The sequence below is a fragment of the Cladophialophora immunda genome (assembly GCF_000835495.1).
Source record: "Cladophialophora immunda strain CBS 83496 unplaced genomic scaffold supercont1.5, whole genome shotgun sequence".
Classification (NCBI taxonomy): Eukaryota; Fungi; Ascomycota; class Eurotiomycetes; order Chaetothyriales; family Herpotrichiellaceae; genus Cladophialophora; species Cladophialophora immunda.
The window spans coordinates 2,279,132-2,304,019 of NW_015622545.1; the positions used below are offsets into that span (position 1 = coordinate 2,279,132).

General features: G+C 56.1%; 8 protein-coding genes across 9 annotated transcripts; 4 read left to right on the forward strand and 4 right to left on the reverse strand.

Moving 5' to 3' along the window:
- Positions 1-70: 70 nt before the first annotated feature.
- Positions 71-1,503, reverse strand: PV07_08995 (uncharacterized protein). Its single transcript, XM_016396218.1, has 2 exons — positions 1,234-1,503; positions 71-1,138 (listed from the first exon to the last, which is right to left on the reverse strand). The coding sequence occupies exons 1-2, from the start codon at positions 1,367-1,369 to the stop codon at positions 129-131; spliced, it is 1,146 nt and encodes a 381-aa protein (XP_016246074.1). The 5' UTR covers positions 1,370-1,503; the 3' UTR covers positions 71-128.
- Positions 1,504-1,799: 296 nt separating this feature from the next.
- Positions 1,800-3,107, forward strand: PV07_08996. 2 transcript variants are annotated; one of them, XM_016396220.1, is made up of 3 exons: positions 1,800-1,906; positions 1,959-1,990; positions 2,044-3,107. In XM_016396220.1, the coding sequence occupies exon 3, from the start codon at positions 2,093-2,095 to the stop codon at positions 2,921-2,923; it is 831 nt and encodes a 276-aa protein (XP_016246076.1). In that variant the 5' UTR covers positions 1,800-1,906; positions 1,959-1,990; positions 2,044-2,092; the 3' UTR covers positions 2,924-3,107. The 2 variants fall into 2 exon arrangements, with proteins under 2 accessions (XP_016246076.1, XP_016246075.1); XM_016396219.1 differs by having other exon boundaries at positions 1,800-1,990.
- A 1,033-nt stretch (positions 3,108-4,140) lies between these two features.
- Positions 4,141-6,456, forward strand: PV07_08997 (uncharacterized protein). The gene is made up of 2 exons (XM_016396221.1): positions 4,141-4,428; positions 4,518-6,456. Exons 1-2 carry the CDS (start codon positions 4,330-4,332, stop codon positions 5,532-5,534), a joined length of 1,116 nt encoding a protein of 371 aa, XP_016246077.1. The 5' UTR covers positions 4,141-4,329; the 3' UTR covers positions 5,535-6,456.
- Positions 5,879-7,559, reverse strand: PV07_08998 (uncharacterized protein). The gene is made up of 2 exons (XM_016396222.1): positions 7,072-7,559; positions 5,879-6,855 (listed from the first exon to the last, which is right to left on the reverse strand). Exons 1-2 carry the CDS (start codon positions 7,153-7,155, stop codon positions 6,259-6,261), a joined length of 681 nt encoding a protein of 226 aa, XP_016246078.1. The 5' UTR covers positions 7,156-7,559; the 3' UTR covers positions 5,879-6,258.
- A 181-nt stretch (positions 7,560-7,740) lies between these two features.
- On the forward strand, positions 7,741-10,368 carry PV07_08999 (uncharacterized protein). The gene has a single exon (XM_016396223.1). It carries the CDS (start codon positions 8,120-8,122, stop codon positions 10,169-10,171), a length of 2,052 nt encoding a protein of 683 aa, XP_016246079.1. The 5' UTR covers positions 7,741-8,119; the 3' UTR covers positions 10,172-10,368.
- A 1,693-nt stretch (positions 10,369-12,061) lies between these two features.
- PV07_09000 (uncharacterized protein) lies at positions 12,062-15,331 on the reverse strand (the record flags this gene model as incomplete). The annotated part of the gene is made up of 1 exon (XM_016396224.1): positions 12,062-15,331. One exon carries the CDS (start codon positions 15,329-15,331, stop codon positions 12,062-12,064), a length of 3,270 nt encoding a protein of 1,089 aa, XP_016246080.1.
- Positions 15,332-17,098: 1,767 nt separating this feature from the next.
- PV07_09001 (uncharacterized protein) lies at positions 17,099-20,342 on the reverse strand. The gene is made up of 2 exons (XM_016396225.1): positions 19,671-20,342; positions 17,099-19,613 (listed from the first exon to the last, which is right to left on the reverse strand). The coding sequence occupies exons 1-2, from the start codon at positions 20,147-20,149 to the stop codon at positions 17,207-17,209; spliced, it is 2,886 nt and encodes a 961-aa protein (XP_016246081.1). The 5' UTR covers positions 20,150-20,342; the 3' UTR covers positions 17,099-17,206.
- A 255-nt stretch (positions 20,343-20,597) lies between these two features.
- On the forward strand, positions 20,598-22,726 carry PV07_09002 (uncharacterized protein; the record flags this gene model as incomplete). Its single annotated transcript, XM_016396226.1, has 1 exon — positions 20,598-22,726. The coding sequence occupies exon 1, from the start codon at positions 20,948-20,950 to the stop codon at positions 22,724-22,726; it is 1,779 nt and encodes a 592-aa protein (XP_016246082.1). The 5' UTR covers positions 20,598-20,947.
- Between the last annotated feature and the right edge of the window lie 2,162 nt (positions 22,727-24,888).

Below are 24,888 nucleotides of genomic sequence, written 5' to 3' on the forward strand. Positions count from 1 at the left end.
GGCAAGATGTCACCATTTCCCTCACCAGACTCAGCCTCGGGCAGACGCGCGTTGTTTTTTTTTTCCCTTGTTTTCCTTTTTGCACTCTCGCTCTTCGTGGGCAGATCGCCGACGTGAATGACAACACTTTAAACACATGACAAGCTGCCGATCTGGATCTGGAGCTCCTCCTCGCCCCTCCGCCTCCTCCACCGATTCGTCGCCTCCAGAATCTCCCCTGCACAACCTTCCATCATCCACCCCCATTTCCGCCAGAAACCCTCGGACAGTTCCCACCCGCTCACATCCCAGGGCGGCGACCAGACTATTCCGCCCGCGAACACTGCGTCAGCTACCTCCTCCACTTGCTCCGATGACGATGGCAGCGACGTTGACCTGTTGTTCGACGAGGGACCAGTCTCGAAGAAGAGGTCGCCGACCGTGTCTGTCCAGAGGGCATCCGGGTCGAATTCCTGGGATGGCTGTGTCGTGCCTTCTGTAGTCGAAGTTGTGGCGAGGATCAAATTGTCCCTCAAGACCGGGTGCGGGAGGATATCGATCCACGCGGCGTGCGGGACAGTGCTCTGCAGACGTGTCGGACGCAGTGATGGCGGAAGAAGGCGCGCGAGATGTGTGGTGTCGTCGATGGCAGGGAGGACGGTCGGGGCTGTGGAGGACCATTCTCTTCCATCGCCTTCATCACTTTCATGACCACTCCTCTCACCTTTATCCTTGCCATTGACAGTATGACTGGAACCAAGATGAACAGTAATACCTTTGTAGTCGGCCTTGTCCCGGAACGCTTCCGTGAGGAGCCGTCTGTTCTCCAGACAGCCGCGGAGGACGTTGTACTCGAGCAAGATGATCAGATGGTCCGGGCAGAGAGGGAAAATGACTCGGTCGAGGTTCACCGGTGTCGAGGTATATGGAAGCAGTGGCCTTCTCTGGCCGTGCAGCCGATTCGGGAGATTAGATGCTGTCAAGTATGTGACGGCCTGGCGAGCCTCGATCCAGCATGGAACGAGGGTTTCGCCCTTCACCTCGCATTCTTCTCTCAAAGCCCTCTGGGCTTGTGGGCTGGGAGGATGACAGATTCGGGACTGTGGTAGTGATAACGACGGGGCTTGTGGCCGTGCTGACTCCAATGCTTTGCGCCGTCCTACGTAATAAACACACTCTCGCCGTCAGCTAAGATCTCTAAACGGCCCAGCAGAGAACCATTGAGAGGGCAGAGAGCATGAGAGGAGGGCATACGGAAAGCTCGCGAGTTGAGTCGATTCTGCCTCCTCCGCCGAATCGCAGCATCCGTGACGCCGGTCCAGTCGTCGTCCCGCTCCATTGCCTCAGCGAGCTGTGGCATTCGATGGACCGAAATCTTGAGGCCTGCCATTCTGTGGCAGTGCTGGATCGCTACGGTGACGATGGAGATGTTGTTGGCTGTGTCGAATGCTAGCGCTGGCGAAGGTTCTGGGTCGTGTCTCTGACTGGCTGGCTGGTAGTCGTTTGAGTAAGTCGATCTTTAATACCTGGTTGGTTTTTCACACAAGATATATGCAGACTGCTTACCGCTAACTTGGTCTTTACCTAGACTTGTCAGAGGGTAGATACACAATGTGCACAAGCGCTTAAGATACGGCCGAGATGTCCTGAGAGAGGTGCAAGCTTGGCCCGGAAGCATTCGAAGCGATAGGCTGGGCGTCATGATTTGGCTTTATGCAGCTGGCTTGCGGCCACGCTAACGACCGCAATTAAACTGGTGCCTGGATGTCTCTTGCAAGGCTTTACTTGGCTGGTGACAAGGACAGTCATGGCCGATTGGGGTTGTAGAAGCACGGTGCAGAGAGTTCGCGAGAGTCGATATAAAGGATGCTGGGGTCGGGGAAGCATTCAGTTGCCCCTGTCGACGCATTCTTTGCTCTACATTGTGGTGAGACACCATGACTTTCCACCCTGATTCTCTCCCAGACCTGACCGGCAAGGTGTACATTGTGACCGGTGGAAATTCCGGCATGTAAGTCTCTCCTCTGCTTTCTGTCCTGCCACGCAGATCTAACTCTGGCATAGAGGATATCACACTGTTGCCCGCCTCGCACAGCATGGCGCCCACGTCTACATGTGCGCCCGGTCTCCCACCAAAGCAGCAACTGCCATTACCAGCATCAAGTCCTTGTATCCGCAGGCTAACATCACAGTCCTCGAGATGGACCATCTATCCCTCGCCTCGGTGGTGTCAGCGGCGAAGCTCTTTCTTTCTAAAGAAACTGCGCTGCACGGATTGGTCAACAATGCCGGGATAATGGCCACGCCCTTTGAGATGACACACGACGGACACGAAGCACAGTGGCAGACAAATTACCTTGCACACTGGGTCTTCACCGCCCACCTTTTACCATTGCTGCTCAGTACTTCCAAGACACTTCCACCAGGCAGTGTGCGAGTGGTGAACTTGTCGTCCTTCGGTCATCATTCAGCACCCAAAGGTGGAATCAATTTCGCCGATACATCTCTGAGAACTGGCAGCGGCATGGCTCGATATGGCCAGTCAAAGCTCGCTAATATCCTCCACATCAAGACACTGAACAAGTTGTATGGCCCCGGTTCGTCAAACGCCGGAGCTGGGGATGGGGAGATCTGGACATCGGCCGTTCATCCGGGTCTGGTGCAGAGCAATTTAGGGGAACACGCCGAGCTTCCCCTTCTGGTGAGGATGATCATTGCACCATACAGGGCGGTAGGGGGAATGATGGATGGCGACAAGGGCGCGTGGACGAGCGTCTTCTGCGCTGCCAGCCCGGAGATGAAGCGGGAGCACAGCGGTGCTTATTTCCAGAGGATTGCGGATCCACACGGCTGGCAGAGTGCCATGGCCAAAGATATGGAGCTTGCTGCGAGGTTGGAGGAGTGGACCAGAGCAGAAATGGAGAAAGGGGGATGGCTCAATTGATTCTGGGTGGACAAGATGCCGTACTAAAGGAAAATTGCAGGCCGCTCACCCTGCTTTGTGCTTAGGGTGATGGCTCCCTGCGCCCATGTGTGTAGGAAAGTGCTGATAAAAAGCCATATACAGCGGTATGAGAGCGATCATTCCTCCTCTCCTCGACGACAGAAACAATGTTTGTGATTCAAACCTGGATCCAATCAGCAAGACATCTTACCGTAACCCTAGTGATGAAACATGCCGGCTATGTCTGAAGAAAAGTCGTCGATATCGCCGTGATATGGGGTCGCCGGGTGGTCCCTTCACAGCGGTCAGCGTTCGCAGGAATCAAATCCCATGGGATCCAGCTCATTGAGAAGGTTCCTCACTCCGTAGCACACCCCGATGAGACGGCGAGAGACCGAAACTTGTAGGCCATGGAGAGTATGTCAGAAACGGAGAGTCCGGGCTTCGAGGCTTGCTGGTGCTGGTGAAAGGCGCGCCGGGCAACTTGCCCATATCAAGGCTGTGGGCACTTCACCTTGAGGTCAGGTACAATTTTTTAATTCATTAATAAATATTAAACTAGACAACATTTATCTCAAATACGCAAAGACCCCCACACCGACTGTGTAGACCTTGCCACCCGGGCCGGGGTTGGACATTGGAAGAGGCATCAGTTCGAATGGGCGAAATGTAGCGACCGATTCGGGATCATTCCAGGTCCTGATCGGAGCAAACTACAGCGGTAGCAGGCGTCAGACCTCGATTGCAATCCCTAACCGAAGTATCCCCCGCAATCCAGGTCTTGACAGGTTCAAACTAACGCCGTGTTAGCAGGCATCAAGACTGTAAACAGTCTGAACGGTAAACCACACATATCACAGTAGGAACGGAAAAACCAACCCTCGCAAGGGGGCGAGTTTCGCTACCACAGACCGAGCGTTCAGCGCTCTGTGGAAAGTTTTTGCACTTTTTGTCGATGGAGTTTTTGTGCTTTTTGGTCGTGGGGGTCGTGGGAAGCAACCTTGGCGAGGGTCACGACGAGGGCTTCACCTTTACAAGAAGACACAAGGCTGGACTTTCATATGCTATATCCAAATATACTAAAACGGGTTAGTCATCTTACTAGCACACTAGTAGTTAGAGGTGGGTGACGTCACCTTTCGTCTTGTTATCAATAAGGAAGTCGAGCCGGACGGAACATCGCAGCGCAGTCAATGACAATCAAAAAAAGTTGTCGGCTCTACCTCACACTCTGTATATCACCGCCATCAAGCATCATTGCCATCGGCTCCGTTCAAGCTCACTTCTCCAGCCAGTCTTCCGTTCTGTAGCATCTTCCTCTGCCTTCCAAACCCTATCAATCCACCCGCAAGTTTTCACTCCTACTCCCGGGCCTCTTCCCAACACTTCTTGACGCACCTCCAACCATGGCACCGACTCCAGTCACCATCATTACAGGGTTCCTGGGTGCTGGAAAGACGACCTTGATTCTCAATCTCATTCCGCAACTCCCAAGAACCTACAAAGTAAGCGTCAAACTACCGCCACTGCAGACAGGTGTCGACCAAACCTTGACCAGCCCTGCCTTTGGTCCCGAGTTCTGACAAGAGCACAGCTTGCCCTGCTGAAGAACGAGTTTGGCGATGTTGCGGTCGACTCCCAGCTCGCCGGCTCGGCCTCCATCTCGGGCGTCCGCGAGCTCTTGAACGGATGCATATGCTGTAACCTCGTCGGGCAGTTGAGTGATGCTCTTTTCCAGCTCAAGGACTCGGTGGCACCCAGCAGAATCATCATCGAAACGTCCGGCTCCGCCTTCCCTGCGACGCTTGCCATGGAAGTCAATCGTGTGTCGCGAGAAAACCCAGGTTCGTTTACTCTCGACGGTGTGATCAGCGTCATCGACGTAGAAAACTGGAAGGGTTACGACGACACCAGCTACACGGCCAAGATGCAAGCCAAGTACACCGATCTGATCGTTTTCAACAAGTGGGAGCTCGTCGATGAGCGAATGTTTGAAGATGCCTTGGACCGCGTCGGCGATCTGGACGTCCAAGTCGCCTGGGTCAAGAGTCAAAAGGGTTGGGTTGATGTCGAGGTCATCATGGGCATCGACGGGGCCATGGTTCGGGATGAAGGGTTGCGGGGAGCCATCGAATTCAACGAAGAACATGCGCACGGAGATCACCACCATCACCAAGAAGAAGTCGAAGTGCTGAGTGTGGTGGTGACCAACCAAGACATGACCAAACCGCCCCAGGGTGTCGTGCTTGAATCCTTTGAGGATCTGCTCCTTTCTGCGCCCAAGGACGAGGTCTATCGTATCAAGGGGCTCGTGCTTTCCTCCCGGCCACCGCCAGATTCCACCGGCGATCGAAAACCCAGCATTGCGGTCGACTCCGAGGGACAGAGTCTGTATGTCTTGAATTGGGCATTTGGACGATGGACATACACGCCGCTCCCCGGCACGGCTTTTACGGCCATGGAGAAAGCCAGTGCGCGGCTGACCTTCATTCTTGCTCGGGGAGAAGCGAGCAAGTGGACCAGACGACTGGAGAAGGGAGACTTTATTGCTCTCGAGGGAGACGGAGAACAGGAGGAAAAGGGCACCTTGAAGATTGACAAGATTGGATGATACGAACGAGAGACTTGAGAGGATTCGCAAAAGCACTCCCACGTCGAAGACGGCGACGGCGAAACACGGCTGCTGGGGGTACACGGCCAGATAACGACACCAGCAAACCTTCTGAGCAAACGGAGAAAACATCATATCTTTCCAGATCTTGGCCCACAGACCCTACTTTCCTTGTAGCCGGATTGAGAATTGCACGACGCATCTCGATCTCCGGCAAAGTCAACCTAGCGGGAAGTCTTCGGTACCAACACGACCAGCTTGTTGCTGGATAATGCATCGCACGTCTATTTTCAATCAAGTCCTTCCGGCAACCAAGTCATCATCAAATGCCCTTGGCTCAATCGTGGAGAGCTGGTATCCTGGAGACACGCATGGATAATATCAGAAGAGGTCTTGCAAGCACCAAATCTTCAGATTCGCTCCGAGGGAGCCCATAAACGGCCTAATTGAGTGCACTTGATAACGGGGTTACTAGGTGAAGCCGACCCTGATGAACATCTCGGCACGGTAACATTACTTGGACAAGAGTGCAGCCATCAATAAACACACGCTCGCCGCACTGAGAAACCTCTTACTTTCTCCCTTTTTCTACCCAAAGGCCGACTGCATGCACACACTCCACCCACTCATACACAACCTTTCTCGGGCCAAGCCACTCGACACTTTGTCTCATTCTCCCCCATTATTTTTCCTCCACTTGTCCATTCTCCCCAGCTGTGATTGATCACAGCAAAGCCCTGACCTCGCCCCTCCCATCCAGCTCCATGAAGCGGACGACCTGGCCGAGATGATCGAACCCCCAGAACCCCTCGACCTGGCCCTTTGCGTTCTCACACTGGAACCACGGCAGGCCGAACGCGCCGTCGCCCATGGCGCGGTCCGTGTTCGCGATCAGCTGGTTCTTGACCGCGGCCGCGCCCAGTCGCGCCAAGTGCCTGTCGACGACGTCCCGGCCGAGCACGGGGGCCAGGACGCGCGCGAAACACGCCGGGTCCGGGATGTCGCCTTCGGTGGGGTCCGTCCACAGCGCCGCGTACAGCGTATCCAGGGCGCGGGTGAGGGTGGGCTGTCGCTGTCCTTGGTCCTCCATCCAGACACTGGTCAGGAAGCGCTGCAGCTGGATGGTGGGCTTGGGGAAGCCGGCGGGAAACCGCGCGGACATGGGGATGTGGAATTGGCGGGCCCAGCGCAGCCGCTCGGCGTCGATCCAGCGGTCCTTGTTGCGGATCTCGATGGGTGTCTTGTTGTTGCACAGCTTCATCAGCCCGCCCAGCAGGATGGGGATGTAGGTGATTTGCACATTCTCGAAGATGGGGGAGTGCTGGTTTTACCACCGGTGATCATGAAGGAGTCAGCTCGTTGGGTTTTGATATCTGAGGGCAAGAGATATGGGACGTTGACGACAGGTTTCTTTCAAAGGGGAGAAGACAGAAAATCCTCCTCGCCTTTGGTGGTGTTGATCTGTAGATGGACGAGATGGGCGTATAGAGATAGAATGGCAACCTGTAAAGCAGGGATACACAAGGCAATCACTCACGCGCAGAAAATAGTATCCCAGGTAGGCAAAGGGACTGACAATGTCGACGTAGAGGGTGATTTTCCCCTTTGCCGCTCCAACCATCTTGGGGGCTGCGCTCTCCCGAGGCTCTTTTGGATGATTTTTCGTGTACTGGTTGTGGCAGTTGGGGAGAGGAGAGGGTGAGGACGTGAAAAGCTTTAGAATTGTATATCGAGCGAAGTGCTATCTCTCGTCCTTTTCTCCGACACTCCCAATCTGTGCACGGCCCGACCGATCGCGTTCTTCCCCCCGCGACTGACTAACCCAAGCTCTGCGGATCGTATACGAAGCGAAGCGACATGGTCGAGGACGAGGAAGAGGAAGAGGAGCCGAGGTCCGTGTGTGTTGGGCCGAATACTCGGTATAAGCCCCCAGCCACCAGCCACCAGCCACCAGCCACCAGACTCTGCGCCACGCCTTGATCTATCTCTCCCACAGACCATTTTCCCTTTGGTGGTCATGGCCACGGATCTCTGCGAGGTACTTATACACAAGGTGCGCACGCATCGACCGAGAGTCTGCATTGAGACGATGGAGCTGTCCAGAAAATCTCTTTTAGCCTCGCCGAGAACAATTTGGATCCCGCCGAGCAGCGCCACCAAAGGCCCGGACGAGTCTCGAGCCCCAAGTCCACAAACAACAACCCGATCGGCTGAAGCTAAAGGGGATTGACTTTGCGTCCAGTGAAGCCTCAAAAGGGCCTGGCGCGTGCCGTGGCGGGCTGAGAAACGGCCAGAACAGATGTCGATTCCCCCTTTCGACGCTCGAGTGAAACAAGTCTCTCGCTTGTTGCTCGATACAAACCCAACACAGTGTCCCCCGTCCTCGTTGCCGAGTGCCAAAAGGCCACGCGAATGTACCCACTGCGTTCGATGAACGTGTCTAGCAGGAGACTCCACTGGGTGGGTGAGTGGACTCATGGAAGCCCCAAAGCCTCCTTCAAAAGGGAGAGGTAAGTCTTGATTTCTGGCGTCGTTGGTCGACTCTCGCCGTTCTCTGTCTCGAGCAGAGCAGAGGAGTTGACGCCATGCAGGGCCCTAAGCAGGACGACAATGTCGTCGTCGAGTCTTTTGAACTCCCATCCTCGTCACATTCGCAGCAGCCCATTCATCCCGAAAAGCAGGCCGAGATCCCGGTGGCATCGTCATGGCCCAAAGAACCCGTGCCCCTGGTGCCCGACACGAAAGATCAGATGTTCATGTGGCTGTACGACGGCATCCTCCTGGCGGTCCCGCTGGTGCTCATCGCCAAAATCGGCCTGGTGATCGGGGCGTGGAAACTCGATCGCCAACATCGCGGCAACGAGATCGACCTGGTCAGCGCGCTGACCACCTTCTTGATCGAGTTCAACGGCCAGATGACTACGGCGTTCACCATTGTCTTCGTCACCATCATCTCGACGCTGGTGAGGCGGTACGCCCTGTGGAAGGCGCAGACGGGGGCGCGCGTCTCGGACCTCGAACAGCTCCAGGGCAGCATCAGCCTCCCGAGCACGCTCAAGCTGATCTGGTCGCTGCGCGCGTTCACCACCATGAGCGCCGCCCTGGTCGCCATCTGGTCCTTCTACTACCTGGGCAGTCAGGCCAGCAAGCAGGAATTCCAGCGGGTGGACTCGCGCGCGTACCACCAGCTGGACGGCTATGCGGCCGGCGCGGGCCTCCTGTCTGGCTTCAGCTCCTCCTACGACAACACCTACCTCAGCTTCAACGTCGATGACCTGAACGCCGCCCTGATCGCCGCGGTCAGCTTCACGAAATCCGACTACAACTCGGACACCGCGGTCCCCAAGGGCACCGACTCGATCGGGTCCGCCGTCCTGCCCGACCTCAACGCCATCCTGGATCAGGGCTGGTCGGTCGGCGCTGGCTACGTGCCCCCTCACCCGGGCCGCCACGGCTGGGTCGACGTGGCGCATCAATCGCAGCTCCAACTCTCCGACGACTACGCGGCGTTTGTCGGCCGGGCGACGTATTTCGAGCTGATCAGCGACGCCGCGGGGCCCGTCGCCATCCAGATCAACGGGTTCCTGGGCGAGTACACGCTGCCCACCAGCTACCTGGCGGTGCAGTGCGGCCGGCCGACCATCCTCCCCTACGAGTCGTTTCCCCAGGGCACCTTCATGAACCAGTCCGTGAGCTTCAACATGACGCAGCCTCGCCCCGACGCCCCCCTCGACATCGCGGGCCATCCTCTGCGCGAGTTCCACCTGTCCACGCGCTGGATCCCGTACAACGACCAGTACATCACCTCGCGCGGCAGCTCGCGGCAGACGTGCAACATCACCGCCGTGGCCGTGGAGCTGAAGATCCACTGCGGCGTGACGGGCTGCTTCCCGAACAAGATGCGGTACCGACACAACGCGCCGCGCCGGAACGTCACCTCGTTCAGCACGCCGTTTGACGACGACGCCTTCGCCGCGCGGTTCTTCAGCGCGCTGCTCCTCTCGCGCGGCGGGCAGCGCAACGTGTCCATGCCCACCGACATCGGCGAGTCCCTGACGCTGGGGCTGCAGAACTTCCTGGGCCCGCCGGCCGGTAGCCAGGGCCAGGCGGACAACTACGACGCCTTCCTCTCCGCGGAGCAGCCGCGGGGCCTCGCGCTGCCGCTGACGCAGTACTTCAACACGTACTACATGCTCTCGCAGGTGATGACGGGGCTGACGCCCAGCTTCGGGAGCGACGAAGATACACAGTTCCAGGCCCTCGCCATCCACGGCGCGCTGTACGACCCGCACTACGCGATCCTCTGGGGCTGGATCGCCGTCGACTTCGCCGCCTGCGCCGTGCTGCTGCTCGCGGCCGGGGCGGCGTGCTGGCTGCGCGTGCACACCCTCGCGCCCGACATCTTCGGCTACGTCTCCAGCCTGACCCGCGACAACCCGCACGTCGCCCTGCCCGCCAACGGCACCACGCTGACCGGCCTGCAGCGCGCGCGCCTGCTGCGCCACGTCACGGTCAAGATCGGCGACGTGTCCGCGCCCGACGAGCCCGAGGGGCGGGTCGGGTTGGCACAGGTTCACGCCTCCGCGCGGGGCGGCACGCCCGTGGCGAACCTGAAGCCCACGGTCGCTTATGTCTGATGAATCAAGAAATGGGATGGATGGAGGAGATGTATATATACACATACACATACACGCATAGACACACACACACACACAGAGAGAGACATATGTACCAAACTCCAGGCGCACGAGTTGGTGACACGGCGAGCTAGAGCGCGTACTGGATATCTAAGATATAATGTGGAATCGACGACAACGCCATGTTTTCTCACGCATCCGCTTCAATTATAAATGCCCCAGGCCGAGCATCTCGTGCCCTTTCCCTAGTCTTGGCCCACCGAGAGATTCCCTAGATTCCTGGAATGGGGGCCATCGAGGGGATCGAGTTATCGACCCAAGCAAGGACTTGGTAACTCGCGCTGAAGCTTGCGATACATAAGGTGAGCTTGCGAGGCTGCATGGATCTACTTTACGACTCTACTCATGATCAAGGAGATCACTCGGACATGATCTGATGGGAGGCTGGTGTGTTGGTCTTGCATGGGCGTTGTCTGGTGTTTAAGTCCTTCCCCATAAATGTTACAAAACACAGAAGCACGGGCGTCGTGCGGATGGGAACAGTCCATGTGTGATTGATTGGCATATGCTCGTAAGTAATACACCCCATTGCTAACCATGTGTCCCCAAGGGCAAAGCCATATCCCGACACGCGGTCCGCTTCACCCTATGCCATTGAGCACCATGTCCTCAGGTCTGGTATCTAGGTCTGCCGTTTTGCACTTGTTTGAAGCCTCACTACCCCACGTCTGTCGTCGCTCGACCATGATCGTGAGGTCCTCTAGAACTTGGTCTCTTTGTCCTTGACCGGAAAGTCCTTGCCAGTGGCCGACTTGTCTGCGGTGAGAGGGTCATGTTAGCTCACGGGCACTCTAGACCGCGGCTGGGTCAGGGGGCACGAACACTTGTCCCGAATGAAGTCACTGATCTGCTCGTCTTTGGCTTGTTCGACCGCGGACTCGTTGTCTTGAGGGCCTTGGCCGAGGAACTTCTCTTGGACGAAGTCGACTCCTGCCGTTGAATGTCCCGGTTAGCATGCAGTGTCGTAATCGCGAGGGTCAATCAATTCGGCTCTGGTCATGCAAGCCTCACCCTTGTCGAGGTAGTCCTCATTCTTCTCACTTTCCCGTCCGCCACCAGCCGCAGAATTGAGCTTGTCACCCAGTCCGCCCAGGAAGCTCCCGCTGCCACTCCCAGAAGCACCCTGCTGACCGCCACTCTCTTTCTGCTGTTGTCCATTGTTGCCGCCGGTGAAGTTATTGAGGGCACCTTTGAGTTGATCCATGATTGCAAGAAAGGAGAGCGAGGCGGGATCGATCTAGGGATGAGTAGTTGATCTGGAGAAGCTTGGTCGAGTTGGACGATGAGATGGAAGAGAAAGAAACGAAAGTCAAAGAGAGGAAAGGAAGATATAAATCACCATCAGCAGGAAGATGTTTTGGCTTCTTGGTGGGTCACAGCGCATCACCAGTGGGCTGAAGTGATAGAAGTCAAAGTGCTTCAAATGCAGCCAAGCGGCTTGGTCTGCAGACAAGTGAGCTGGAGGCAAGGACTGGAACCTTGATACGAGCACGTAAGAGGCAGGGATCTTGTAGTTCAAGGTTGGACGATTGGCGGGAAGCCACAGGAGAAGCTACGACGAACAGTACGCAGTGTGCAGTGGGCAGAGCAAACAGCAGCTAGGGAGAGAGGGAGAGGGCTGCAAGGAGGTGAAGCCGATGACGTTTGCCAAGCCGGATCGGATTAACTGATGCGGAATAGGTTCAGCTCGGCAGAGACCGACTTGACGCATATCGGATACTCCATACCCTGCACAGCCACGTCCATCATCTCCTCCTAGACCTGCATTCTACTTAGTCCGGGTCACAGCAAGCTGAAAGGCTGCAAGCCACATCTCTGTTCGGCAGCACATCATGCTTCCAAGCTTGCACTAACCCCCCCACTGGGCTCGACATTGTCCTGACTATTCCTCCTTGCGGCCTCGTCGCTTTCTTCTTGCTCCATCTCCTTTTCCCAATCCTCCACTACCTCCTGCTGCTGGGATTTCTTCCGCAGCTTCTCCTCGTCCTGTTTCTTCCTCTTGGCTTCCGCCAACCGACTCCCCAGGACAGTATACACTGGTCGCTGACCGACAGGCTTGACCTGAGGTGCTACTGCTGGTGCTGCCTTCTTCGCCGCAACTTGAGACCATCCACTTGAGAGTGATGGACTTGGTCTGCCTTGTTGCTGAAGGATCTTTGGCTCAAGGTCCGAAGTGTCGAATTGGCAGAGGACCACCGATGCGCCAAGGTTGTGTTTGATCACCTCCCCAGCAATTGTAGGCTGCAGACTGGCGAGGAGAGTGACCAACTGCTCTGGAGTGTCTGAAGATAGGGTGGGCAAAAGAGCGACGCCCTCGTCGTTGGACAAAAAGATAATGTCGAACTCGATGGTTGGGGCAGACTTCTTGACCAGCGGTCGCAATTCGTCTTCAGTCAGTGCAAATCTGGGTTTGGTCAACAACAACCCGTTGTAGTCGTGCTTGACCTCGTCTGCTTTGCGATCTGGCGTTGACTGGACCGGGGCGGAAACGTTCAGCTGTGCCCGCTTGATTCTTGCTGCTTGAGCTAGAGTCTTCATGGGAGCGGCGACGAACTTTGGTGTCTTGAACAACACAACATGTCGATGGGGCTCGGGATCCAGACTTTCTCCGTCAAAACCAAAGTCTTCCGCCAGACTGTGGATAAATCCTCGCTGGCGCTTTCTCATGGGTGGGAAGCGGTATCTCTTCTCATTTTCATCCGCCGCAAAGAGCCGCAAGATTTCTTCCTGCTTGTGTGCCCATGCCACATCTTCCAGGTACATGTTGAGAGTGTTGGTCGAGTAAGGGACATGCTCATCGGTGTGATCGTCAGGAATGTGAAGAGCTAGAGCCAGTTTGCGATTTCTCTCCAACCTGGCGCACTCGTCGTCACACTTGAGCGACGTCTGTCGACCAGGGGGTTCAGGCATGTGCGCCCGCGCATTGCACCTGACCTCTTCCTTTTTGCGTTGACAGTCGCACGTAATCATCACCTTGAACGGACATGGCTTATCTTCCTTGCATGTCGAAGGAGCGTGGCAGGGCTGCTCACATGGATGCCCACAGGTTTTCTTCGTCTTGCCACACTCTTGCTGGCACTGTTGGTGGGCATCTTCACATTCACCCGGCCTATGACACGTCTTTCGACAGGTATGGGAGCCACATTGGAGGGGCTTTCCGCAGACCAATCCGCACAACACATCGGCCCTCCAGCATGGTTGGTTTTTCAGAGTCTTCTTGCCGCACAGACATTGCTTCTCGGTGAGAAATGGACATTTGGGGCATTCTTCCTCGTCCAGGTGGCAATTGTGTACAACGGGAGGGTGGCCACAGTCCTTCGTCCTGTTGCACGGAAAATTGCACGGCGGTGGACGGGTGCCGCATGGTAACGGCGCCTGGAGAACGGTCCTACCACAGCTGCACGAGATATCATCAAAAATGGCTTCCCTGCAGCTGCCGCATGGCCCGCGGTGGCAGAGATCTTGACAGACGTGGTTTCCACACTTCAGCTTGCGGCCGCATGGTCGAGTGCAAATGTGCTCTGCTTCGATATTCTCGTCCAAGGCCCGGGTGACGCTTCCCAGAGGTTTGAGTTTCCGCTTGGTGGCTTGACGCTCAGATGCTTTGCGCTCCCCTGTGCAACATCGCTCACCACACTCATGACGGCCACAGTTCAGGGTAGCCTTGCACAAACGTGTGCACTGAGGTGGTTCCTCGGTCGCTTCGTGGCAGATGACGTCAAACGAATTGCGGCCACATCGACATGGTTTGGAGATTTTGAGCGTGCAAGGACTGCATGCTCCGGTATGACATGTCTGCTTGCATTTGTGTCCGCATGGTAATGATCTTCCACACTCCTTTTCGCAGCTCGGGATCGGATCGGTACAGAGTGTTCGAAGGCCATTGTCGAGTTTAGCCAGAGGAGTTTTCCCACAGGGGCAGTGAGTAACGACGTCGACTGACCTCGGACAATGGGGTATTGCCGCATCCTGGGGATGACATGGCTTTTCGCAGCGGTGAACCCCACAGTCCATGAGTCTGTCACATTGTTGACCGCAATCGAAGAGCCCAACCCAGTCACTACTTGGCTTCTCTTCACCTCGATCTTTGCATAAGATCTTCCGTTCCAGCTTTCCACAGTAGCACCGTGCATCGATCTCAGTGGTACAAGCGCCGCAGAGACCCTCGTGACAGGGTCTTTGACAAGTGTGCTCGCCGCATGGCATGATATCGCCACACACGGCACCGCAGCTCCAGCCCGTCTCATAGTTTGTTTCGACACATCGCCTCGTTGTTTCCTGCTTGCCACAGTAGCAACTCTGCTTGGGGCCCATTGCTGAGCACGGCGGACACGGCCCGGCATGGCAGAGGAGATCACAAGGATGCGGACATGCCTTTGGGAACGTCCTCTCGCGCCCACAAGATTGCCCGCAGGAATGCGGAGGTAGACCAGTGATGTTCTTTGGATCTATTTCCTTCTCGCACCAGCAAGTGTATGTCGATGGAAAGGTGTCCTTGGGTAGATTGCAACCGGGACATCTCCACTGCTTCCCCGTCTGCGTCTCTTCATCACTTTGGCCTGCAGAGCGAGGGACGGCTGAGCCCTCGTTTTTTGACCATCTCTTGATGCAGCCAATGTGGAATACTGTCCAACATGTCCGACATGACCAGACTTTTGAAGACCGACCAATCTCGTTTGTGCAAATTGCACACTCGTACAGATTGTGTGAGATGTCCTCATGAATTCGGGTGGCGATGTCCGGAGCCGTCGATCGGGCGACCGAGCCTCTCCGTCCTTGTGGCCGCTGCGGCGTTCGTGCGGGTGTGGTCTTGTTACTGGGGCGGGGAGGGCGAGGTTTCGAGTCTTTGGACTGCGTGCTCGATTGAGGAGGCGGTGGTAGAGAGGACGGGACGAAAGGCGGTGCGTCTGCGTGTAGTCGTGTGAGACGTCCCCCAAAGGGTCTGCCTGCGGTCTGTCTTATGGGAGCTGTAGTTTCTGGTTGAGCGGGCGACGGTCTGCTGGGACCACCTCCGCCTCTCCGTCTGCGTCGTTGGCCTCTGTTGGTATTGCTGTTGTCATTCGGCGGCGTAGGTGCCTGCTGCACGGCTGAGCCTTCCATGGTGGTGGAAATAGATTGAGGGTGTTGGAGACGCCGCAAGGGAGACTCCAGACTGGATATTAAAGCGACACGAGGGTGATGGAAGCCTCTCTAATTGCCACCAAAGAGAATAAGAAGGGAGAACAAACGCTCAATGCGAAGAGAAACCACAGGTATGGAGAACAAGAACAATTAATGATATTGGCTGTGAGCGGCGGCTCTTCGACTTTTCTGGCCCAAGTTCGACCTTCTCCAAATTTCTGGCACCGGCACGTCAGCGGCACAGAAACTCCGCCTTTGACTCACCACGGCCAGAAACCACAAGGCTGACCAATCACATTCAACTCTTGCACGGTCTAGGCGTTGTCGTTGCCTCCGTCTGTGGCTCCCTCCAGCGACTAATATGACACTCCCACGGTCTATTCAGGGCAAAGAGTTACATTGTGACTCTCGTGTCCGTGTCCGTAAGAGGGATTTTATTGTTCTGTGGAATCCTCAAGGCATGCCGTTGGTAACCGCCTGCATTTGTAGTGCTCCGTCCCGCAACTGAACGCCGTGCACCGACCAAGCTCGTATGCAGACCCCCTAATTAACTTGCGTACCATATCCTCGGATCTGATCGGCGAAGGCCCAACTTTGATTCTCCAGCTTCTCGTCTTCCTTGAGCTCGACGCCCTCCTTAGTCACCACGGCAATGCTGTACTTGTCCAAGCTCCTGGCATCTCTGTAGAACAGAACTTTCATGCACTGCTTGACGGCGTCGATGGCCATTTCCTTCGTCACATCCTTGACACTCTCTTCGTCATGAGGCATTAGTTTTCGCAGCAAAGGCTGCGCGAGATGTGCGCCAAATCCAGTCGCCAGTGTTGGAGCGGAGAAGGTTGTCCCCAGCAAATCCGCACTGGCCAAGAACGGCTTCTCGTCTTCATCCAGGCCCGCGATAAGCATCATGTTCCATAACGGGTTAAAGTCGCTCCTCCTCTTGTACATGACCTTCGAGAGATAAATGTGGAGATTTCGTGCGTTCAGCGTGTGCCCCGTGGCGGAGAGGTAGTTTTCTCGAATGTCCAGCGACTGCAATAGCCGGTCGAGATATTGCATGTCCGAGACGTCGCCACCAAAGCCAACCACGGTATTGGGAGGGAAGGTTCGCAGACGCTTGACATCTGTGAACCGCGCCAGGGAGCCATAGGAAGCTGACAAGAATGTGTTAGCCTAGTCCCCGGAAACGCTGCACCTGTGGTAAACATACCTAGGTTGTCTGCTGCCACTACGACACCGTCTTTGAATTTGACTCCCAGTACCGATGTTCCTGTTACTGCAGGCGACTGCGTGTGCGTCTGAGGCATCGAGGTCTGGAGGTATGAAGGATCGTACGGGCCGTAGACATCATCTCGGGGCTACTGCAAGTTAGCTACGTCGCGGTTCACTGCAAAGTTTCAGGACTTACACGACCCCAGGCCTGAGGATAGTGATTCATCACGGCGGACAACTGATAGGGGAATTCGAAGAAGTGAAGGAAGAATGCGAGGACAGGATCAGGATAGAGTAAAGAAGAGGTTCAACTGTGGTCATTGACGAAGCCGCGTCAAGAGGTGCAGCCTTGCATAGTCGATGGTCGGCAGAGCTGCCTAATGTGGCCAACTTGTCGCATTGGCCAACTCCCCTATGAATGGGGGAATCCTTGCTGTGTCCCGACAACCAGCAGCTCCCTTGATAATCATTAGGAAAGAATCGAGATTCGTTTATTGTAAGCTTAATGAGCTTGAAAGAAAAATGCCTAGTAAGACGAAGTCATCGCACTGCTTATAATCGGGTATCATATTCTATGCCCAAAGGAATAATGCTGAGCTTCGATTATATCTAGACGTCCGTCTGGCTGGGGCAAATGCCTCATTATGTATACATGCCCATCTCTTGCCTGTGCATCTCGTTTTCGTCCTGGAGAAGCTGTTCCGGAGTCGTACTGCCACGAGCAGGTAATGGCGGACGTATCTGTTCCTGCACAGCTGCTGGCTCCTCGGTTTCGCTTTCTTGATCCGATTGCGGTGGATTGGGGTGCTCCCTGGCTAACACTGCAGCTGGCTCATCAACCTCGCTGCCGTTATCCAGGAGTGGTGAGGCTTTGAGTTGCTCCTTTGTCGTCGCTGGGGGCTCACCATGACCAAAAAAGTCGTCATGATGTTCATCATTAGCCGGGCTTGTTGGAGCCAATTCCATTGGGGCCTCGACAACGAACACTTCATCTTCGGCACCATCCTCGGGCTGTGCGGAGCTCGTCCTCTTGCGCCTTTCCGGAAGTGGTGGCTTCGGTGATGATTTGGCCGATATTGACTCGTGGGATCCATCTGTCTCCGGGCGCTTTGGTAGCATTGGAGGTGGCACCGCTTTCCGCTTCGGTGCCAGGAATGAATTTGGCCGCACTCTCTCGGGGGGAGGCAGCGGAACACCTGGAGGTGGAAGTGGCCTTCCACGCCCCATAGGCTCTCGGGGTGTAGGAGGGCTCCCTGATGCCCCATCCAAATTTCCCTGTGTTGCCGCCGCTTGGGCATCCCGCTGTCGATTTCTTGCGAGCACGCCCCAACCCCATTTTTGGGCAGCTGCAGCGGCAGCATTGACGGACGCCAGGGCTTGTTTTCTATCCGCAGCAGTCAACGACCTCGCACCCAGCGTGAAGCCTTTTGAGGGCTTGCTTTTCTCCTGCGCCGAGGCTGGCCTACCATCCTTTTGACCACCAGAGTCGGTGGTTTGAGTTGAAGCGCGGCTTGCATTTGTTAGGGTGCGTGGCAGGGAAGAAGCTCCCCGACTGTCTTGGTCTTCGTCTTCCGATACGCCTGAGGCGTTGCTTGATGTACGCCCCTTCAAGGCTGCAGCCATGGCCGACTCTACAGAAGGGGATGCTGCTGGAGAACCCAGTTCCGACCCATTTCCGGAGACTGACCTGGCAGATAGATCTTTTAATATTGTGGCAACGCTCTCTCTATGCGTGGTCTGATCTGCTCCACGAGTAGGCGTATTGGCATCAGCGTGGTTCGTGGTGATGGTGGGATCTGCGGCACTGGCAAACGAGGTTGACCGCATCAATCTGGGTGTCGAAGAGTCGGCCTTTTCCGCTGTTTCTGGCTTTTTCTTGCCAAAAAGGTCATTCAAGGAAGCCATGGATTTCTTCGCAGAATTGTTTTTGCCCATACCATTAGTCTCAGCCAAGACTGGCATACTCATGACTCTGTCGTCTCTCGAAAGCTCTGCCGGGGTGTCTGTTCCGGAACCGCCTGCTTCGATGGCATCTTCAGGTTCCTCGTCCGGGATCTCTGTGGTGGTCGTCGATGCAGGCTCCGTCTTCCAGATGCCACCGCGATATTTCTGATGTCTCGTGTCGAAGAACGGTACGTCGTCCCAGAAAGGATGTACAATGCTTTCGGCCACCACCTCTCGGATCCTGCTTTCGATCGCTCTGAGAATGAAAGTGTACGTGATTTGCCGAGTACTGACAATGGGTTCGATGTCGAGCTCCAGAACGGGCATTTTCTCGAAAGTGAACCAAAACCGGTTGCTGGGAGGCGGTTTGCATCTCACCAAGAGATGCCCCTGGAGCGCTTTGCATGTGACTGCCAACACCATGTCGACTTCTCGGGCCTTGAAGCGTGTACCCAGATCAATCCGCGCGGTGGCGGCAATCTCGATCCTTACCCCTCCAGAATAATTGACATCGGCTTCGACTGTACAATCACCATTTACTGTCAAATCCTTCAATCTTGGATTTGTGAAGAAGGGCGCCCCAGTGCCCAAGTCGATTTTCCGCAAGCCCAGCTTGGTGATGAAAGTGGGCTTCCTCACCCTCGAAATCTTCTTCGTGAGCTTTTCTCGGATAAAACCTTCCAGTTCTGGGGTCTTGTACATAGCTAGAAACACGCGGCCAATCATGGCATTGAGCCATCGTGTCTGCAAATGCTCTTCTGACGAGTGTAATTTCTGTACCAGCAACACAATATGCTCGACATCGAACAGTTGCGGCCCTGGTGGTTCTTCGGTGCTGCTTTTCTCTTGGTTCTTGAGGATAGCATCGTAGAAGTCCTCTTTATCCGACTGGCTCTGCCCGAAGAGAAAGAATGGCAACGAAGTTGCTTTGTCTCCCACTTGAGTTTTTTTCCGCCTCAATCGGATCGCATTTCGCTTGATCCACAGCTCTCCCTCTGGTATTTCTTCTCCGCCAGCATAGACATCGACATCGTGGTAGTCGAGAGAGATGACGTAGCGAACTTCCAATTGTTGTATATCATCGTAAAGCATGAGATGTCCGTGCCTATCTCGATCAGTCAGGCTTCACCTCCGAACAGACACTTCCTATTTCGTAACCCACCTCAAGACCACGTAGAAGACATTGTTTGTTTTCCTGACGTTCTTCCCCGCGCCCTCTTTATTGGGTTCTATCGTGGGTTTCTGCGACCGATCGAATATGCTGCGGTACATGCTCTGGTAGACACTAGGAGACTCCTGGGCCGCGACGTCCCCCGCAGGTGTCAGCTTGTCCGGCGGTTTGCCAGGGACACCACCAGGCACATATTCTCTGCATACGGCGAAGTAGCCAGCGGCGACATCAGAGTCGTGCTTTCGATGGAACTGCTCGGCCAGGTCATCGGTACCAGTCTTGAATGCAATCTTGTCATCTTCGGGACGGAGCAGCTGGGCAGGATCGTCATTGGACTTCGGTTTCTCTGTTTTCACTTCCGGTGGGGGGAGCGTGTAGTAGGCATAGAGGAGGACGGAGACGATCAGAAGCGGTACGAAGGTGAGGCCACCGAGCACGTAGACGAAGAGGAACCATTTGAATGGACCCATTTGCTAGCCAGCGCATCGAAAGACACGCTGCTTGGGGGCGCACAATCAAGTGGGAGCCATGTGGGAAAAAGCAGCAATAGGAACAAGCTGCTGGGTGACCAAGCTATGGCACTGAGCACTCAGAAAGCGCAGCTGGAACGAATGAAGTCGCGGTACAAGGCGTCTGGAATCTGGTGCATGTAATGAAGTGCAGCCTCCTCACGAACTAATACCACAAACGCCTCCCGCGCAGTCTGGGGGGCCAACGAGTGACACCGTGACACCGTGACGCCCAGCGAATCGAATGACGTATTTGCACCATGCATTTTGAGCTGCAGCCGAGGATGCCACGTGACACCAAACACGTGCCCACTGCTTTGGGAAGGCTGAACAAGGCTGGGGTCTAGAAAGGGGCGAGGAGTGCTGCAGTTCTGACAACACGACATCCAAACCAAGCGCTCTTCCATGCAAAGAGACATGCGCGCTGCTCAACATGCCCATCCGCCCTCTTTGATGGCCAGATAGTGACTCCACCTCGGATCGTTTCCAAACACTGCAACTATACGCGGTCGCGTTGTGGAGGGAACCTTTTTGCGGGGAGACTTCGTTGCCGCACTCCGCTTTCGCAATGCGTCTCCTGCGCCGCTGTCGGATGCACAATCCTGTCTCGCACTCTCAGTACTTGACATCCTGCTCGTCTTCGTCTCAGGCCGTCCTTGCCCAGGGGAATCGGTACCACTCAGTGTCGGATCAACCAAGTCCCTCAGCGCCCGAGCCCCATGGGCGTCTTCATCTCATCAAACGCAGCTCCGCGACAGGATGAGAGCCACTGCGTGCACCAAGTGCCGGCAGGTGAAAGCGCGGTGCAATGCGGCCGACCAGGCACCGGCAGGCTGCTCGCGCTGCCAGTCGCTTGGAATCGCCTGTGTCTATGACCCGTCGTTCAAACGCACCTCGAAGGCAAAGCTCATGCAGAAGATGGCCTCGGAGATCCGTGAGCTTCGGCAAGCCTTGCGTAGCAGCAGCAGACCCGTCGCTGCTGCGGACACGGCACAAATAGCTACAGATGAAGAGTCACTATCACCACCACCAACAGCCGATTTAACAGTAACCGGGCCAGCACCAGCACCCACAACACCAGCAACAACGTCAGCACCTGAAGACGATGCACCCAACCAAAGATCACCTCGCCACCCCCCCTCCACGTGGACGGTGCCCCAGATCCCCTCGCCGTGTCGCAATTCTACAGAGCTGCTGGGGATCCCTCCTCAATCCCCTCAAACGACTAGTCCTGGGCAGGCTTCAGTCGTGTCTGTCGCAACCAACCGCTCGATAGGCACCGTGTCTCTCACGGCGAGTCAAGTGGCTGAGATATTCAAGCGCTACTTTGCCCGTTACCACCAACATCTCCCATTTAAGATGACTGACTTATCAGCCGACGCAATCTACGCCTCTAGCCCGCTCTTGTTCTGGGTCGTCTGCACCATCACTTCTCCCTCGCTCCAACCCACGCTGGCCCCGATAGTGAAGAGTCTCGTGGAGGAAGTGGTCCACACCCCCAAGCACTCGGTCCAGACGGTCCAGGCCCTCCTCCTGCTGTGCATCTGGCCGTTTCGGGTCTCATTCCTCAGTGACGATTTCTCCTATTTCTACAGCACCATGGCGACCCAGATCGGCCTGCAACTCGGGCTCCACCGGTCGATGGGGACGCACACTTACCGCCACAGCTGGGATGTGCAGCCGATGCCTGACCAAGAGGTGAGGCTGACGACTTGGATGGCCTGCTTCGTCGTTGACCGCATACAAGCGACCATGCGCGGGGTGCCGCCCTCGCTTCTCGCGGACCCGCAGCTGGTGGGTGCTTTTGACGACCCGGATCTCGACCGCAGCCTCACCAGCCTCTGCCGCATCCTGCACACCTTCACTCAAGGCAGCCTAGAGATGTCCTACCACGGACCGGCTCCCTCGGGACTCCAGGAGCCCACCACTCGCCTGAATCTCATGAGGCTTTACACTGAGCGGCTCACCGCCCTGAATCGGCTGGTGGAGGGAACCTGCACCGATGCGCTCAAAATCGTTTATCTCTACTGCCGCGTGCAGGTGCAGGCGTACGTACTCCAAGACGACGTCACCGCGACCTTGGGGACGGAAGAAATGCTCGAGATGATCAGACTCCTCGAGGAAGACGTCTGCGACCTTGTCGACCTCTGCAACAGCATCAACCTAGCCATCGGCCCCGGCCACGCCCGCGTGGCCATGACGTACGCGGGCTTCGTGCTGGCGCGTATCCTGCAAACTCCCTACAGCGGCCGGCGCGAGGTCCTGGAGGAGAAGCTGAAGCGCGCCATCCAGGCCCTCGGCGCCTCGGCGCCGTCGCAGGACGACGTGGTCAACAAGGTCTGCCTCATGTTCCAGGGTTTGCCCTACATGAGCGACCTTAAGCGCTCGCCGCCGCTTTTGACCCGCATGGCCGCCTGGGTGTCGTACGACTCGCGCCGCATCTTTTGGGAGAACTGGGCCCAGATGCGCCCGGACCAGGATCTGCGGGGCGGTGGCCAGTTTGAGCTATCTCCGGCACCCACGGCCGCTGCTGTCTAGCGGGGGAGAGAGCGCTGGTGTTTTCGTTTCATCTTCACCACCACCACGACCCCGTTGTGACGGATGGTGGTGACTAAAATAAATGACCCAGTCTCCCTACATTTGGGGCTTAGGGGAGTTTGGGCAATGGGAGCAGGACAGGTGTAACATGTGTAGCAGGCAAAAAGCAGGATAAAATGAACCAGACACGATTAATATCCACGCTCACGAGATCATCTTTCTCATGTCATGTACTGTGCAATATACACGTCTGTTTTTCTTTCTTCTCAACTGGACCCTGTTCGGCTGTACCTCCCCCTCTTCCTTCTTCAGCCACTAACAGAAAGGCGCTCTCCGCTCTCTGTCCACTAATGTGAGTGAATCATGGACGGATGGACACACCAACAAACGGGCTCCTTGTTCCCCCTCCGGCCATTCGTCCTCGGGTGTAGATCAGATTTAGTTTACCTTACTTGCCTACACAGCCTCCTTCTCTTGCACGGTCGCGCTGTTCTTCTCCCCGACTTCTTCCTCCACCAGAGCCGCCGGATCCTTCGCCATCGCCGTCGCCGGCGGCAGGATCCGCCCGGGCGTCATGGCGGCGAATTTGCGGATCGGCGTGCGCTCGAGGAACAGATGGTCGATCTCCTCGAGGGACAGACGGCGACACTCGGGGACGCAGAAGAATGTGTACGCGATGGTGGCCAGCGCGATGGAGCCGAAGATGAAGCCCACCTTGGGGCCGAGGTTCGCGTAGGGCGCGTACAGGAGGTACGGGATGCTGAAGGAGACGGCGAACTGCACGGCCACGTTGACCACGCTGGCCACGGTGTAGGTGAGGTCTCGAAGGCCTTTGCTTTTGTCAGCACCACTCTGAGTAACTTCAGGGATTGGGACAGGTTCCTCTCTCTCTCTCTCTCTCTCGCTCTTTCTGGAAATCTGCCGGCCAAAAGTGAAGGGGGAAATAGCCAGACACACTCCCAAAAGGAGATTGAGAAAGACAAGAAGAACGAACAAGAAACAAAGACTCTTGGGTGGCAGGCAGGACTTACTGGTAGTCGGGATCTCCGCCGTGATGATGTGGCTGATGGGTCCCCAGCCGAGACACCAACCGACATACGAGATGGTGAAGAGCGCCGAGATGCCCACGCGTGTGGAATGCGAGAGCGTCGCTGGAGATCCGATGCCGGCCATCACCATCAGCGAGGATCCTTGCAGAAGAGCACCGCCGATCAACATGACCCTAATGGACAGCGGAGAGGATGGTTAGTCTGATGACAAGAAAGGTTGGAGGGGGAGGGGGAATCAAAGAACACGGCAAGTAATGGTGGTATGTGTAGCAGTAATGATCGAAAGAGCCAACTAGCTGCCACCTGACGAATACTCGCATGACGAACTCACCTTCGACCCAACATCTGCCGGTCGCACAGGTACATGGACACGGCGACGGCGCCGATATACAGGGCTGAGTTAATACAGGTCATGGCGAAGGGGTTGACGGCCTTGACGTCCTTGAGAAACACGGGCCCGTACTTGCTGATGAAAGCCTGTCCGCTGCTCTGCAGGCAGACGCTGGCACCCATGGCAATCAGCGTGCGCTTGAGGTTCACGCCCCGCCACAGGTCCCGGAACGTGCCTTTCTCCTCGGCCAACACATGGGCCTGGCGGATCTGCGCGATCTGGCTCTCGAACTCGGCCAGAATCTCCTCGTCGCTGAAACGACCCTGGCGATAGCGTCTCAGGGAGGCCAGTGCTTCGTCTCGCCGGCCATGCACGAGAAGCCAGCGCGGGGACTAGACCGGACATTAGTTACCTTGGCCATAAAAGCCTATATGTGTATGTCTGCCTACCTCAGGGAAGAAGAAGACGCTCACACCAACAATAGCGGGGACAACGAAGAAGAGGCCCAGCGGGATCCGGAACGACGCTTCGCCTTCTAGGTGACTGGTCCCATAGGCGATGATGGACATGATCAACGATCCCGTCTGTTCTGGTTCGGTCCCCGAAGAAGGGGAAGATAGTCAGTCACTTGAAGCAAGGTGGGGTGGAGTCTCTCGACGCCAGCCAGATCGAATTCGCCCAAAAAGGAAGAGGCGAGAATAGCTGAGTCCTACGTCGCTAGGACACACGTACCATGATTCCCAGCTGATAGGTGCTGACCACAAACCCGCGGATGTGGGAGG